At 37.5% G+C, this 16,716-nt stretch overlaps 1 protein-coding gene across 2 annotated transcripts in view; it reads left to right on the forward strand.

Moving 5' to 3' along the window:
* Positions 1,998-16,716, forward strand: part of LOC109849979 — a 17,616-nt gene continuing 2,897 nt past the window's right edge. The window contains exons 1-8 of one of the 2 annotated variants that reach the window (XM_020419875.1): positions 1,998-2,184; positions 2,356-2,419; positions 2,526-2,615; positions 2,748-2,834; positions 2,941-3,552; positions 13,132-13,480; positions 13,924-14,005; positions 14,229-14,441. In XM_020419875.1, coding sequence (XP_020275464.1) covers positions 2,086-2,184; positions 2,356-2,419; positions 2,526-2,615; positions 2,748-2,834; positions 2,941-3,552; positions 13,132-13,480; positions 13,924-14,005; positions 14,229-14,435 — 1,590 coding nt within the window. In that variant the 5' untranslated portion in view covers positions 1,998-2,085 and the 3' untranslated portion in view covers positions 14,436-14,441. Of the gene's footprint in view, positions 2,185-2,355; positions 2,420-2,525; positions 2,616-2,747; positions 2,835-2,940; positions 3,553-13,131; positions 13,481-13,923; positions 14,006-14,228; positions 14,442-16,716 lie in introns of those variants that run through there. The other variant, XM_020419876.1, reaches the window with a different exon arrangement.

Below are 16,716 nucleotides of genomic sequence, written 5' to 3' on the forward strand. Positions count from 1 at the left end.
GATGGTGATAGGGGGAGAACGATACTGAGATGAAGATAGGGGAGGGTGGGAGGAAGTGAGAGCTGAGTGAGAGGGTGTGGGAGCGCGTGAAATAAGAGAAGAGAGAGAATGAGGTGTGGGAGCGGGACACGAGGGAGTGAAACACGGAGGAATTTGAGGAAGTGGGGAAGGAGATTTGATAGGGAGTTAGGAGGGGAGAGAGAGACGGATTAGAGAGGAAAACACAGGGAGAAAGCCAAATAACAAATTGACTGTTGTGCTGATATCTGACAGCTACAAATAGCGATAGGGGATAAATGGTGCAAGCTAAATAATATTAATATAAGATAATTAATAATACAAATAATAATAAGAATAATAAATAACAAATATTAATTTAAAAGTTTTCACCGTAAAAAATTAAATTTATAATTATCAAAACCATTAAAATAAATATAAAATTGGATTTTAAAATCATAGAATATTCTAGAAAATTGAAAAATACAAATACTCTTTTAAAAATAATAATTTAATATTTAAAATACCAAAAAAATTATTTAAACTAGTATTAAAAATTTACGGTCATTACAGTTACGGTTTAATTATTAAGGTTATGGGTTTAATTGTTAAGGTTACGAGAGAGAGAGAATGGATCCATAACCTTAACAATTGACTCGTAACCTTAACAATTAAACTCGTAACCTTAACAATTAACCCGTAACCTTAACAATTAAACACGTAACCTTAACAATTAAACCCGTAACCGTAACAATTAAACATGTAACCGTAATAATTAAACCCGTAACCTTAACAATTAAACTCATAACCTTAACAATTAAACCGTAACCTTAACAATTAAACTGTAACCGTAATAATTAAACCCGTAACCTTAACAATTAAACACGTAACCTTAACAATTAAACCCGTAACCTTAACAATTAAACCCGTAACCTTAACAACAAATCCGTAACATACACAACAAACCCATAATCTTAACAACAAACCCGTAACCTTAACAACCAACCCGTAACCTTAACAAACAATGCATAACCTTTACAACCAACCATTATCCTTAACAACGAATATTCTAAAAATACGAAAAGAATAAAAAACGAAAATAATAAAATAATAATCTTCTTCAATCATTTCAATATTATCAAAGTAACATCATGAGAGAGAGAGAGAGAGAGAGAGAGAGAGAGAGAGGATTCATAACCTTAATAATTGACCCGTTACATTAACAATTAACTCGTAACCTTAACAATTAACTCGTAACTTTAGCAATCTCCCAATACAAACAATAAAAATAATAAAAAACAAAAATAATAAAATAATCATCATCAATCATTTCAACTATCATCTTAGTACATTATGATAAAGAGAGAGAGAGAAAACGAAAATAATAAAATAATCATCATCATATTTTTATAAAAAAAGAAAGAGAGAGAGAAGAGTATTATGGTCTTCACATATTTTAATCTTTTGGGTTTTGTGTTTTGGGGGCTCAGAAAACAGAATCTTTATTTTTGGAGATAAAATACCCATTGACCAAGTCTTGAGGGTGGAAAGCACGTTTTCTTAGCTTTTGGGGGCTGGAAGCATTTTCCCCTAAAATAAATTCCAAAGCTTAATGATTTTTTTTCAATTTCTATGTCGACTTGTCAAAGAAGCAAACAAATAAGTAGGTTCACGAGACTACAGATTTCGCTGGAAGATGGCCTTTCCCTCGTCGCCAGCACACGTGTAGCTCCTACCAGAGCCTTGCGGGCCCCACATATCCACCCTGTCAAAAACATCTCCTTTGTCTCACCCTGCAACTCCAGGACAAAAATCACTGTAAAAGACACCGATCAACTCCACACTGTACAATGTTCCGACCCAGACAGCGGATCCACCGATGTGAACATCCGAAGCGCCGAAAGATCGTACAACTTCCCAATATGACGATAATGCCCCTCAATAATGCTCTAATAACTGCTACCCCGCTAACAGTGCCATTTCTGTAATTTTGGTAAACTTTCCTTTTCTTCCTTTCTTCACCCGCCACTGCTGCAGTTAAAAAAAAGGTGATATTTTTGGAATCCGGGGAGGAGGAAGGAGAAGAGAATGTCAGAATTAGGGTTAGGGTTTGAAGAAGAGAGGAAGAAGAAGAGGAAGAAGAAGCAGCAGCAGCATCAACAGTACAAGCTCCATTCTACAACTACGGTAAATTTTCATCTCTCCGTCGATCATGCTTATTTAGTGGATTATTTTCCTTTCATTTTTGGCGTTTACACGAGAATTATCGGAAAAGCTGAGAGGATCTGTGAAATGTAATGGAGTAAATGGAAAAATTTCCCTTTCTTTTGCCATTTCAACAAATTTTTTTTTATGCAGAATTTTGATAAAAGAGTGTGTTTTGGTTCACCCAACAGTAAGAATCCAGGTGATAGGTCAAAAGGTTGGATCTTTTTACTGTTTTCCTACGGTTCTTTTTTCAAATCTCTATTATTCATTCTCTGTAGATTTTAAGACCCTAAATATCTTCAAATTATCATCAAATACAGTTGAAGATCAAGTTTTAGGAGACCAAGAGAAGGAGGACGAAGAAATCCTAAATCCAGAGAATCAATCGTCCTCTCTTTCCATTCAACCAGGCAACAATTTATCCCATTTCCCCCTTATTTTGTAGGGTAGTTTAAGCCCTAATTTCACTTGTTGTTGTTTTTTAATACGGAAATTGAAAAATGCTCGAGATCTTCAATCACGTTTTGGCTTTACGGCTGCAGGAAAAGATTTACAACACGAAGAAGATGAAATTCTCGAGGAAGAAGAGCTCCCAGTCCCATCACATCACTCCTTTCATTCTCCAACAGGTGAAAAACCAAGATGCTGATCATTATGTAAAAGATCCTATATATAATTTTTTAATTCAGCTCTAGTTAAAACCTGAAAGTAACCATCTCAATTTTTCACCTTTAGAAAAGATTTGGAACCAAAGGCTCAATTCTGAGACACACCCTTTGATCATCAACAAACAGTGGATTCCTAGAACCGTCTCCCTTGATCTAAACAGCCACAATGCTGCACTCCTATCCCCACAATTCTCTGTTGGAGGCATCACCAGCTTAAAGAAGAGCCCTTGGACACCAAACTACCAAAAGGGGTGGAGCTCAGAGCGGGTGCCCTTGCCAATAAATGTCAGACAGAGATATTTGTGCAATGGAAAGGCTCTTCCATCAAAATGGGAGGACGCTGAGAGATGGATCGGTAGTCCAATTTCTGTTGATGGAACAGGAAGATACATGCCCGCCTCATATTATAGGCGGCCTAAGTCAAAGAGTGGCCCCCTAGGATCTCATTCACCTCTGGTTCCGTGTTTTGATAGTGGGAGAGTTGTGAATGTGGCAGCAAACTCGCCATTTTTGGCTGGAGTTTTAGTGACAGATCGGCAGTGTTATGGTAGAGCCAGAGGGGAAGCTGGGGGGTGTCGTGGTGGGATATTTATTTCGGATAATGTTGAGTCTTATATAGTTCAGCAGTCGGCGGCTGTGCATGCATGGTCGGATTTGAGTTCTCAGGGTACTGCACGAGGTTTGGACTTTTACTACTCTCCTTTATTTTCTTTTGCAGAATCTTTTGGTTCTTGATGTCCAATGATCTCATTATGATAAATCCAAGTAATTCAAAGGTTTCTATAAACTTTGGGCATTGCGTCGTCGTAACTCACATATTTGTGTTTGCTTTGATTTTTTCTTGTGAAAAAAATGTTAGAAGTCTAGCTGAAACACAATTGTGTTTATTTTGGTATTTGTTCCATGTCGTGTTCTTTTGTTATCTTATGTAAACATATCATGTACATATTCAAGCAAAATACAAGTGTTTTGGGGCTCTTGGTAGTAAATGTTTCGTATAATGCAAGGGTACATGATAAAAAAAATGGACGATCTGCCAAACCCCTTGTCCCAAATTTAGCGTTCATTGAGGTGTCCTTTTGTTTCATATTTTATGACCCTACATCAGATTCAAATACAAATAGGAATAAATTACATGTTCTATAAGAGAAACTACCCAAAATCAGGATTACCCTTGACAAGTTGGAGGTATTGGGCCTAAGACTTTTGCTTCACTATAGACCTATACATAATTTCTCTTTCATGATTTTTCTCTTCACATCATGATTTGGGTTAGGCGTCCATGTGCATCTGGATACAGCAATTTTGGGGATCTGTTGCATGAGTCATATTCTTCTTTACAATTCTAGGACTATCTTGTCTATTAGGGTAATCATTGTCATGTTCTTCTTAATTGCTTCCAACCAAATTCTCTTAGGCCCTGCTTGACAACCTCTTGTCTTTCTTTCTCCTTTAAAATAATCTTATCATTTCTCTTAGGCTTACCTATAGCCCTCCTCCATGAATTGTGATCTCTTTAAAGTCAATAAGAACACTTAATAATTTGAACACTTAATAAATTGGTGTATTTATAGTAAGAACACTCCTAATCTTGAGCTAAGGTGCCTATAGTAAACTTTTTATTTTTGTGAATCCAAGCACTTTTAACTCTTCGGTTTATTTTGCGCCTATAGGATGACTGAGTAAAATCACATTATTTTTCCTCTTATAGCAGAGTCCTCGTCTTTTTGGGTTTTTTTTGCAGGAGACATGAGCTAAAGAAGAATAAACCTACTAGACAGCTAGCCGTTAATGTCCATGATGGATCAATCCATATCAAGTTAGCATTGTATTGGTGTCCAATTGACAAGCATTCTCAAATTTTCTCAATGCTTTTATGGAGTTTTCTCAACCTTTGGTTGTCCTTGTCCAATCCTTTCCAATCTAATGTTGAACAAAGCTTTTAATGCTAATAAAAACTGCTATCTTTTTTATGATTTCTAGAAGCTTGAAGCATTAATTACTTATTGTTTCAATGTCAATTTACACAAGATAAAGCTTAATGTAAGTATTAAACTAAGAAACTACTTTCATTTAGGATCAGCGGATCTGGTACCTATAGTATCCATATCTAAACCCAGTAAGTTAGGCAAGCATACCGGATCCTGATCCACTAATAACTATGTATATCTGAACTCATTTTAACCTCAGTATTATGACTTCTTCAAATACATTTATTGAGTTACTATTTAGTCAAAAAACCATAATTTATTCAAGTCAGGGGTGACCCATAAAGTTCAAATCGAGTATGGAGCGGATCTAAGTATCACCATACCCATTTATTTTCTTTTAGATATTGGATATAACGAGTAAGTACCAACATGAATAATGCGCGCGCACAAACACACTGGTTATTAGCAATGTAACACAACCCTCCTCCTTAGTCCTTATCCTGTCGTGGTATGCACGCACCCTAACACATCTGTGTGAATGCAAGCATGCATGCATGCTTGTGGGCGCGTGTATCTAATATGTATGGTTACATTCAGATGTCAAATGTGGAATCTGCATTCGAAATGAAGAATACAAATTCAAATGCAGAGTGTATTCTTAATATCCATATGCACATTACTAAGTTTATTATTTGTCACAAATTAACACTAAACTTTTAGAATTTTTAATTAAATAATTTTAAGAATTAAATCAATTTTTTTAGAAATATGCTGAGATAGGGTGTTACTATTTTTAATGGAATAAAATTAATATAAGAATGTGCTGTATGTCTTTTTAGTTTTGTTAACTATATATTATTAATTTATCATGTTTTCATCCACTATTATAACAAAAGTAGTAATTGAACAATTAAATTTAATAGTCTAAATAGTGAAAATTATCCCTCCAAATCGTATGTTGTCCATCAGTTTGTACCATATGCTCTTGCATTCTTTCTAAACAGTTTTCCAATGTAGTACAAATATTTGTTAATATGCTTGATTTTTTTCATGTTTTGGTTTGTGTTTTTGATATATATTGAAACACGATTTTAGGGTTTTGTTTATTAGAGAATGTAGTATTCTGAGCACTTTGAGAGGGAGAACTTGTGAGCGAGTTGAGAGATCATTAGTTAGGGTTTGTTCGAGTGTTTGAATGATTGTAACCCTTTTGTACTCTTCTCGAAATAGTGAAATCTCCCTATCCTCTCCCCGTGGACGTAGGCAAATTGCCGAACCACGTATATCTCTGTGTTTGTGATTGGTTTGTCGTACTTTGGATTGGATTGCACTCGTGTTTGGTTTGTTAATCTTCTCCTGTGACTCACGGACTTGTTTGCTTGTTGAGCACACTTTCGCAAATGTGCGCAATAATTGGTATCAGAGCACAAATTTCAGATCTAGAATTTTTAGCATTAGGTGGAGGAAGATTCATTGTGGAAGCTTGGTTCTTGGACTTCTAGGCTTCGGTGGAGATAGTGTTTGGGATTGCTGTTGAAAATTTCGCTTTTCTTGTGTGGTTAGGAGATCTATTTGGAATCCGTTCTAGGATTCAGTTAGGTAACTTCTAAATTCTATCAAGTTTAAATTTTTTCTCTATAATTTGGAGTTTGTGAGTATAAGTGAAGATGTTGGTGAAAGTAGCAAGATGGCGGGTACAATTCAAGTTGGTTTTCAGAACACTAAAATTAGTGTGGTTAAATATGACGACAAGATCAATTTTGGTTTATGGATGAGCAACGTATATGATGCGTTTAATGTTCAGAATTTGGAGGAGACCATCATGGTCCATGAGAGATCACTAAAATATAAAGATACAGTATGAGAAAAGATGAATAGGAACGCTTGTGGGGTGATCAGGTCCTGTTTGGAATAGGAGCTGAAGTATGATGTGATTGGGGTGACGTCTACAATGAAGATGTGAGAGATTCTCAACAATAAGTACCTTACGAAGAGTATTAAGAACCGTTTGCACTTGCTGCGAAGATTGTTCAGATTTTAGATGTCTAGAGGCACCTCACTAGTAGTTCATGTGAATAACTATACTAAGTTATTGTCAGTCTTGGCCAATGTGGATGAGAAGATTATGGATGAGTACAAGACTATTATTCTTTTGGGCTCCTTATCGGATGAGGAGTATGATACATTCGTGCTTTGTTGAACAAGAGATCTTCTATCACATATAGTAGAGTTATTAATGCCTTGACGAACTATGATTTGAGGAGGAAAGACAAAGAGACTTTTTGCGCTAGTACTTCAGGAGATGCCTTATCGACAAGTGGTAGAAGCCCATATTCGAAAGGTGATAATAGGAGCAGGTTAAAGTCTAGATGTCATCATCAGTTAGCAAAGAACCAGTGTGCATTCTGTAAGGAACATGAATATTAGAAGAGAGACTGCCTGGAGTTCAAGGAGAAGGAGAATGACAAGAAAAAAGGCTAGAAAATCAATGAGGTGAACGTTGCGAGAGGCGATTAGATGATTCGAGCTTTTCTCTATTGATTACTCCGGAGGTGAGCCATTTTGATGTATCAGATTAGATGCTTGATTCTGACGCTACTTATCATTTGACCCCTAGATGAGATTGATTTGCATCTTTTGAGAGTATCGATGGGGGTGGTGTTGTCATGAGAAATGATCAATCCTGTGACATTCGTGGGATAGGTACCGTGAGGATTCAGATGCACGATGGAGTAGTTCGTGAATTGAAGGAGGTGAGATTTGTTCCTCAGCTGAAGAAGAATTTTATCTCAGTTAGAGCTTTGGAGGCGAAGAGATTCAAGGTGACATTTGAGGATTTTTGATGGTGATAAAAGGAGTCCGCAGTCAGAACTTATATTATCTGAAGGGGAGCACTGAGATTGGTTAGGTAGCTTCAGCTATTTTAGAGGCGGACGAGCAGATTTTGGCACTACAGGTTGGGACACACATGAGAGAAGTTACTGTAAACGTTGTGCAAGCAGGGGTTATTGAAGGGAACCAAGAGTGGAAAGGTTGAGTTTTGTGAGCACTGTGTTCTTGACAAAAAAATGAAGGTAAAGTTCGGGACTGTCATTCATAGGACGAGGGGTATCCTGGATTATGTACACACAAATGTTTAGGGTCCCACCAAGACCATCACTTGGTGATCGACATTGGTTCGTCACGTTCGTTGATGACTATTCTAGGCGTTGTTGGGTGTATACTATAACGAAGAAGAGTGAAGTCTTAGATTTATTTGTGGAGTGAAAGAAGAGATTGAAATTACAGACTGGGAGAATGATTAAGACGTTGCGATCCGACAACTGCGGTGAGTACATATCAGACCCCTTTCAACAGCTATATCGAGACGAGGGCATAGAGAGATATTTCACAGTTAGTCATACACCGCAGCAGAATGGGGTGACGGAGAGGTTGAATCAGTATTTACTGGAGAATGTCCGATGCTTATTGTCGTAGAGTGGTTTAGAGAAGATCTTTTGGGCTGAGGTATTATCATATGCAAGCTACCTCATTAACAAGCTGTTTTCATCTGCGATTAAGGGGAAGACTCCTATGAAGATGTGACCGGGAGAGCCAGCACACGACTATGACCAGCTCAAGGTATTTGGGTGTCCTGTATTTTATCATGTGAAGACAGATAAATTAAAATCTCGAGCTAGAAAGGTCATATTTATAGGATTTAAGCGTGGTGTTAAGAGATACAAATTATAGGATCCAGTTGATAGGAAGATTATTGAGTAGGGACGTCACGTTCGATGATGCTTCTATCTTGAAGCTTCCCAGCTCTCATCGGGTAGAGAGCAACCCGACCGAGGAGATATCGCAGGTGGTGGAGATCGATGCAGTTTCACATTATCTAGATAGTATAGTACCCATTAGAGTGCCGACTGAGGTGACGCTAGCCGAGCACGGCGACGAAGAGAAGGATACGAGTACAGATGTGCAAGATCAGGGATCGACGGCTCAGCTTCAGGATTCTATTGCGGTTTAGAGACAATAGAGATATACAGATGCTAGCACGGTATACCAACACAGTAGTTACGTATGCACTTCTGGTGGAGAGTATCGATGAGTTGGTGACTACTACATTCAGAGAGGCCGAGCAGAATTCAGAGGTTCTCCAGTGAGGTTCAAGGCTAGGTTGGTTACGAAGGGCTATGCATAGGAAGAATGTATTGATTATAATGAGGTTTTTTCTCCTGTGGTGAAGCACTCTTCGATTCGGATTTTGCTAGTTTTGGTGACATAGTATGGTTTGGAGTTAGACCAGTTGGATGTGAAGACGGTATTTCTTCATGGTGATCTTGATGAAAAAAAATATATGACTCAGCCATTGTGATTCTGAGCTGTAGGGAAGGATAAGTTGGTTTGTAGGTTGAAGAAATCGCTATACGGTTTGAAGCAATCTCCTCGACAGTGGTATAAGCGATTTGATGGTTTTATGATTGGTCATTCGTACACTCGGAGCTAGTTTGATCATTACGTGCATTTTCGCAAGTTGAAAGGAGGTGCGTACATTTATTTGTTGTTTTATGTTGATGACATGTTGGTTGCTTCTATTTTCAGATCCACTATAGATGAGTTGAAGATTCAGCTTTCAAAGGAGTTTGAGATGAAGGATTTGAGTGAGACAAAGCGTATTTTAGGGATGGAGATCGGTAGAGACAAAGAGAATAGCAGAACTTGTTTGACACTAGTGGTTTATTTGAAGAAGGTTCTATAGCGGTTTAATATTAGCATGGATATGCAGCCAGTCAGTGTACCTTTGGGAGCCCATTTGAAACTTTCAGTTGACCTTTCACCAAAGACAGTTGAAGATCGAGAGTTGATATCGAAGACTTCATATGCGAGCGCAATTAGAAGCTTAATGTACGCGATAGTATGTATGAGGTCGGATTTGTCACAGGCAGTGAGCATGGTTTCGAGATACATGCACAATCCAGGAGTGGGTCATTGGGACGTTGTGAGATGGATTTTGAGGTACATTCGAGGTACACTCAATGTTGGTTTGGTTTATGAGCGGGACACTAAAGGTGGGCAGTTGTGCATTAGCTATGTTGATTCGGATTATGCCTGAGATTTGAATAAGTGTCGGTCTACTACGGGGTATGTGTTCACTTTGATCCGTACGTCGGTGTGTTGGAGATGTACCTTACAGTCTACGATGGTTTTATCGACGACGGAAGCAGAGTATATAGCAATTACAGAGGCTGTGAAGGAGGCTATTTGGTTTCGGGGATTTTTAGAGGAACTTGGTATTTCGCAGTGGTCCGTCACCATTCATTGTGATAGCATGAGTGCTATATATTTGGCCAAGAATCAGGTTTTTCATGTGAGAGCGAAGCACATTGACGTTCATTATCACTTCGTTTGAGATGTTCTTAAAGATGATGATGTGGAGATTATGAAGTCTACACGAAGGATAATCCGGCGGATATCACTAAGGTGGTTTCGAGCACCAAGTTTGATCATTGTCGAAACTTGTTGCACATTCATGATTATTGAGGTCGTTGATGGTCATTTTCTATAAACTACGGACGGCTTGATCCCTTGGGAGAGGGTATACGTAGACAGTCATTTTGATGCAACCGATTTTGGGTTCTCGACTTGTGGATTGAGTCCGTTGTCGTGGATTTATTCCACTTCGTACTGGACGCACCAAGTGGACGTTTGTTTAGTATTGGTGTCGGCTCATTTTTGAAAAAAACTTCGTCAAGGTGGAGAATTGTAGAAACGGCGTAAACAGCGACGAAGTTTAGGAAAAGCGAAGCAGGAATCAGTTTCAGCTTTGGCCGGTCGCCGCTGGCGTCAAGTGCGCGTGGCGACGCGGAAAGGTGCACACTACAGGGTGTAGTTTCGGATCTCTGGCCGTCGACCGTGACGTCAGTGCGGTCGACCGCGGGACCCTGTAATGCATTTTTTGTTTTCTATCATTCTGGTCAGTCGATCGCGACGATTTCGGCAGTCGACCGCCAGTCGGGTTTGGGTTTGGGCTTTATTTCTGTTCTGTTTTGGTTCGTGTTTTGATATATATATCTATATATATATATATATATATATATTGAAACACGATTTTAGGGTTTTGTTTATATCAGAGAATAGAGAGTATTTTGAACATTTTGAGAGGGGGAACTTGTGAGCGAGTTGAGAGATCATTGGTTAGGGTTTGTTTGAGTGATTGTAACCCTTTTGTACTCTCCTCGAAATAGTAAAATCTCTCTATCCTCTCCCCGTGGACGTAGACAAATTGCCGAACCACGTATATTTATGTGTTTGCGATTGGTTTGTCGTATTTTGGATTGGATTGCACTCATGTTTGGTTTGTTAATCTTCTCTCGTGACTTGCGGACTCGTTTGGTTGTCGAGCACGCTTCCGCAAAGGTGCGCAACAAGACATATAGAACATCTTTCCAATAGGAAATGGTGCGTCCTATATTCTTGGGCATGACATAAAAACACTAAATTATGAATGATGGGGAACAGAAACATAGCGATTTGTTGAGATTGATAATTTTGATAAAAAAAATAAAAAAACAAATATGGAAATTTGACTCTTCATTTAAAAATAAAAAAGATACAAATGTAGGTTTCACACCCACGCGCATCACATGTCGGCAACTCACATGTCTAATACTAGCTGCAATTCACACGCAGTGTTTCTCACAAGGATCTAGATTCTCTCCAATTAGGTGGTAATTTAAGATTCTCTAATTCCTCTAATTATTATCATATATTCTGAATTCAAGGGACGAGATTAGGCCATAATATAAAATCACTATGGCCTTAAAAATCACTATTTTTTGAGAACACTATTCTTTGAAAACCACTATCATAATAGTGGAGTCGTACATGGCATAATCTTGTCCATTGAATACGGAATATACAACACTAATTAGAGGAATTGAAATCTTTCCAATTACCATAGAATTGGAGAGGATTTGAATCATTCTCACAAACATTCTTCTTTCCTCAAATGAAAAAGTATGTCATTGTTTATGGAACTAAAACGAAATCCTCAAAATCCTAACTCTAACTAATGGCTAACATTAGGTCACACACCCTAATAAAATAACATATTTATTTCCAACTAAGCAACAAACTCAATAAGTCAATCCTAACTAAAGATCTCAATCTAAAGAAAAATTAAATCCTTAATAAAAAATCCCAATCCGATCACATCAAATCTTTTTGCCAGATTTAGATCCAAATTGTCCAACATCAAATGTTCTACAGTTGAAGGAACTTGACGGAGTTTGAAATTGAATATAACTGGACATCGAATTATTGCATTGCGGATGTCAAAGCACCAACAATGGATCTCTTCGGCTCTGATACCAAATGATGGGGAAGAGGAACAGAAGCACATCGATCTGTTGAGATTGATAATTTGGGTTAAAAATTAAAAAAATAAATATGGAAATTGCCCTCTTTTTTAAAAAATAAAAAGATAAAAATGCATGCTTCCTCACTCGATAGTCATTATTTATAGAACTAAAACAAAATCTAATTCTAACTAATCGATCATCAAATCACTATCCTAACAAAATAAGAGATTTATTCCTAACTAAACAACAAACTCAATCCTAACTAAAGATCTCAACCAAAAGAAAATCAAATCCTTAACAAGAAATATTAATCCAATAACATCAAATCTTTTTTTTCCCAATTTAGATCCAAATATGCGCTGCATTAGTGAACTTGCCAGCACATTCCTTTAAATTTATGTATAAGATAAGTATATGGCGCCCATTCTGACAAATGCTGATTATTTGTACACTGTGAACGTTTTGTGTATATATATCTGTGTACGCGTGTGTGCATGTGTGTGGGTGCATGTGCGAGCGCGTGCGTGCGTGACAGTGGACCGTTGGTATTTTTGTAAGTTTGAACTTCCAGATTTAAACCCTTGTAAGTAAGAATAGCATTACCGTAAAACAAAATGTTTAGTCTGAATGCATATTATGTCAGAGAAGGAATACAAGTTTAATGTTATGATAGAAATTCCTCAATTATATAAAAATTTGATGTGTTCTTAGGATATATTACCGTTTGTGCACCTTGTATAAATTTGTTGCAGATTTGATATAGCAAAATAGCAAATACTTCAGTATGTCAGGTGGTCTTCAATAACTTAAATCAGTATGACGAAATAGATACTTTAATGACAGCATGCTTAGCCCTTCGTATTTGTGGTTATATCCTGGTAGTAGCATCTTCTAGATATACATGCTCGGTTCTATATCGTCCAGTATCTAAAAAAATTCCTTTATGCTCATAATCTAATTATCTCTGGAGTTACTATTCAGATGAGAAATTCGACAGCAAAGGAAGTTCCATAGTTGTTTCTCCAAAAGTCTTGCTAAAAGACATGGCAACAGAGATGAGCCCTTCTGGAAGCAGTCATTCTTCCCCAGGTGAAAGCTCTCCCTCTCTAGTTCCACCATCAGCTGATCCTATTGTGGAGCTGGAGGCCCATTTCGCAAAGATGGAGGTCAGAGATGTGCAAGTAGATGGTCTGGTAACTGTGAGCAGGCATCCAAAGAATCATGTTTCCTCTGAAAGGTGTTTGCGAAACATCATAGATTGGAAGAACAAGTCTGAGGAGGATAACGCTTCTACTTTGGAGTCTGCAGATCCATCCAAATTCTTATCGGAGTAAACTTTAAATAGTTTTCTTGTTTCTCTTTTCTGTATAACTATTCAAAACATCTCAAAACTCTCTCTCTTTCTATTACTTTGCGCTGCATTTTCTACTGGAAAAGAATATAGAGTCTAGAGTCTGAGAATGTCTTCATGTGATGCACATTGACATCACCAAAATATTATTGTCATCTATAATTTTTGTTGCATTGTACGACCTGTATCAGTTGATTCTCTTGCTTCGTGATTCTCTTTGAGCATTTTGTTTTTCAACAATTTGTTTATAGAAAAAGTAAGCGTTCAATAATAATAATAATAATAATAATAATAATAATAATAATAATATTTGAGAACCTTTTTGGTCCCTCCTTGATATCCATGCCATATACCTATTTCCTGTATTAGACTTGTAATTTTATTCAGAATTCTTGCAGTTCACCCTTCCATGTTTATTATAGGTATAATAGGGAGGAAGCCAAAATCAGAGCATGGAGGAACTTACAGGAAGCAAAAGCTGAGACAGCAATCCGGAAACTAGAGGTGCTTCTCCAAAGTTGCATTATCCCCCATAATGATATTATGTTGTTAATTTTGCAAGAGCTATTGGTGATATATTGGTTAACTAGTTTGTAAGAATGATTCTCATATATTTTTTCAGCCTGATCTACTATATGGTTCTTTAATCAATGAACGTAATCGCTCACAAACTATTTAAATTGCAGTACATCTGTGCCTTCTTTGATACTTTTACTGTTTGCATCAGATGGAATTAGAAAAACAAAGATCTTCTTCAATGGATAAAATTTTGAACAAGCTTAGATCAGCTCAAAGGAAGGCGGAAGATATGCGCAATGCAGTGAGAGATGGCCATGCCCATCGGACTCGGAGGAAACACAGAAAAGCTCCATGTTTGCTCAGATCTGGTCATATGAGTTTTCTGGGCAGTTGTTTCACTTGCAAAGCGTCCTAGTTCTGGGTATTTTCTCCTTCGACCATCAATATTTTTCTTTAAATGCATGACCTTCCTTAGTGATACATATGAATGTTATAGTTTCTAAAGTATTGTGCTTAAACTTTACCGTGTTAGTCTCTGTCAATTCGAAGTTTTCATCTGTTACTGTCAAGGTCCTCAAACCTGCATATATATTTAAGGAATTTACAAACAAATATACGCTGCCATCTACGTATTGTGGACATCATCTTCTGACTGCGGTCTGTATCACAGTATATTTTTAACATAGTAATGAGATGCATGTTGCAATTGTAATCGTCCAAGTTAAGATTTTATTGCACTAGTATCAGCTCCATTCAATATGACCTTAGAATTTTTCTTTTTCTTCTTTTTTTTTTTGTTTTTTTTGGGGGGGGGGGGGGGTGTAGGGGTGGTTTGGTCAATGTTTGTTTAAAATAATCTACATGATTCTTAGTCTGTTTGAAGAAAAAGGAAACACAGTACTCTCTGATTGCTAAGTCTGTTCTGTAGTATTTAGAATTTCAGAAGATTCGACATTCTAAAGTGGTTTCTCTGCATTTCTGCTGCAAATAGTTTATATCAGATGACATGTTGCTTCCCCTACTTCATACTAAGACTCTTAGCTGGTCACTATCTACAGAAGTTACCTTGCTGTATATAACACCTTTTATAGTATTGTTGAAAGTTAACCCATTGGCAGGGAAAAGTTTGGGAATATGTTTTTTAGTTCGTTCTGTTCCTCTATGTTGACTTAAAATGGATGAAATTCCAATCGCAGTCAGAGCAATTTTTCTTTTCTTACGTGAGCTTAAAAGACATTGTGAATAAGTTGTTTGGCTGATAGGCTTGGCACCACATTAATCGTATTTGTTTCATGGTTTGGAAGTTGTTTACTATCTACAGAAGTTATCTTGCTGTATATAACACCTTTTATAGGATTGTTGAAAGTTAACCCATTGGCAGGGAAAAGTTTGGGAATATGTTTTTTAGTTTGTTCTGTGCCTCTATGTTGACTTAAAATGGGTGATATATTCCTATAGCAGTCAGTAATTTCTCTTTTCTTATGTGAGCTTAAAAGACATTGTGAATAATTGTTTGGCTGATAAGCTTGGCACCACCTTAATCGTATTTGTTTCATGGTTTGAAATTTGTTTACTGTCGATTGTCCTCTCTTTTCAACGTGAGACTAATTCCCAGCCTGCACCGGCCATATCAAACCCAGCTGACACATGATGGTATGTGAACCTAATACGAGGCCCTTTGTGCCACTTGGTTTACTAGATTTTATGTTTAATCCTTCAGCTTCCCATAGCTTGATCTAACAACTAGTTGCAAATTTTTGTCAAACTTTCGTTGGAGCCCTTTGTATTTCTGAACCTTACTCATGGAAGCAGTAGATGATGACCATAGTGATAGGGTGAGAGAGGTGCTATGGAGCCGCTTTGCATCTGAGAGGGCAAAAGAAGATGCTTATAATCGACTTGGCTGTATCATCATTTAAGATCTTGCATGGTTGACTTAAAGACTTTTCATACTGTGAATAAAAGCGGCTATAAATAACGGTGTCTTGGTAGCACAATAAAATGTCAGTAATCTTGAACAAAGATGTGAGTAGAGGTATTCTCTGAGATATCTGACTGGTTTATCTACGCCCTTTTCCTGCCTTCCAACTGTTCAGCTCATAGAAGTTGGGGACGTGGCATGCTATAGTGAACCATGACCTGGATTCAATCGTCCAGGATTCATGGTGGAACATGACTGATTCATAGCGACCCGATTTAGAATTCAAACCCATTAAAATTTTGGCAAATTTTTTTCAATAGAATAAACAACAAAAAACATGAAAAATTAAACAAATAAAGTATGCATACTTAAATTGCAACATAATTCTTAAATTTGACTATTGCAAAACCTCCGGTTCCTACATTTAAGAACTGAACCTAATATGTACCACGTTCCTTAGTGTACTATAGTCTATATAAGCCTCCCCCTCATACCAGATTCCTAATGAGTGGCGTGCCATGCTCCCGTACCTATCCCATGAACTGGAACGAATTAGGTTCGGTTCCATGCAACTATGGTTCAGCTAGACCTTTGAGTCTTTGACTGCTCAGCACACATTTAGCCATGTAACTGCTGGCACACGCTGACAAGCTCCGCTTTCCCCTTCGTCTAGCATAGTACCACCATTGTTGGCCTTCCCTTTGTCAGCAATTGATTTCCTTTACTCATTAGATACACATTTTCTTATTAATACTCTGGGCCATATTAGGATTCT

Source organism: Asparagus officinalis, chromosome 7 (genome assembly GCF_001876935.1).
Source record: "Asparagus officinalis chromosome 7, Aspof.V1, whole genome shotgun sequence".
NCBI classification, from domain to species: domain Eukaryota; kingdom Viridiplantae; phylum Streptophyta; class Magnoliopsida; order Asparagales; family Asparagaceae; genus Asparagus; species Asparagus officinalis.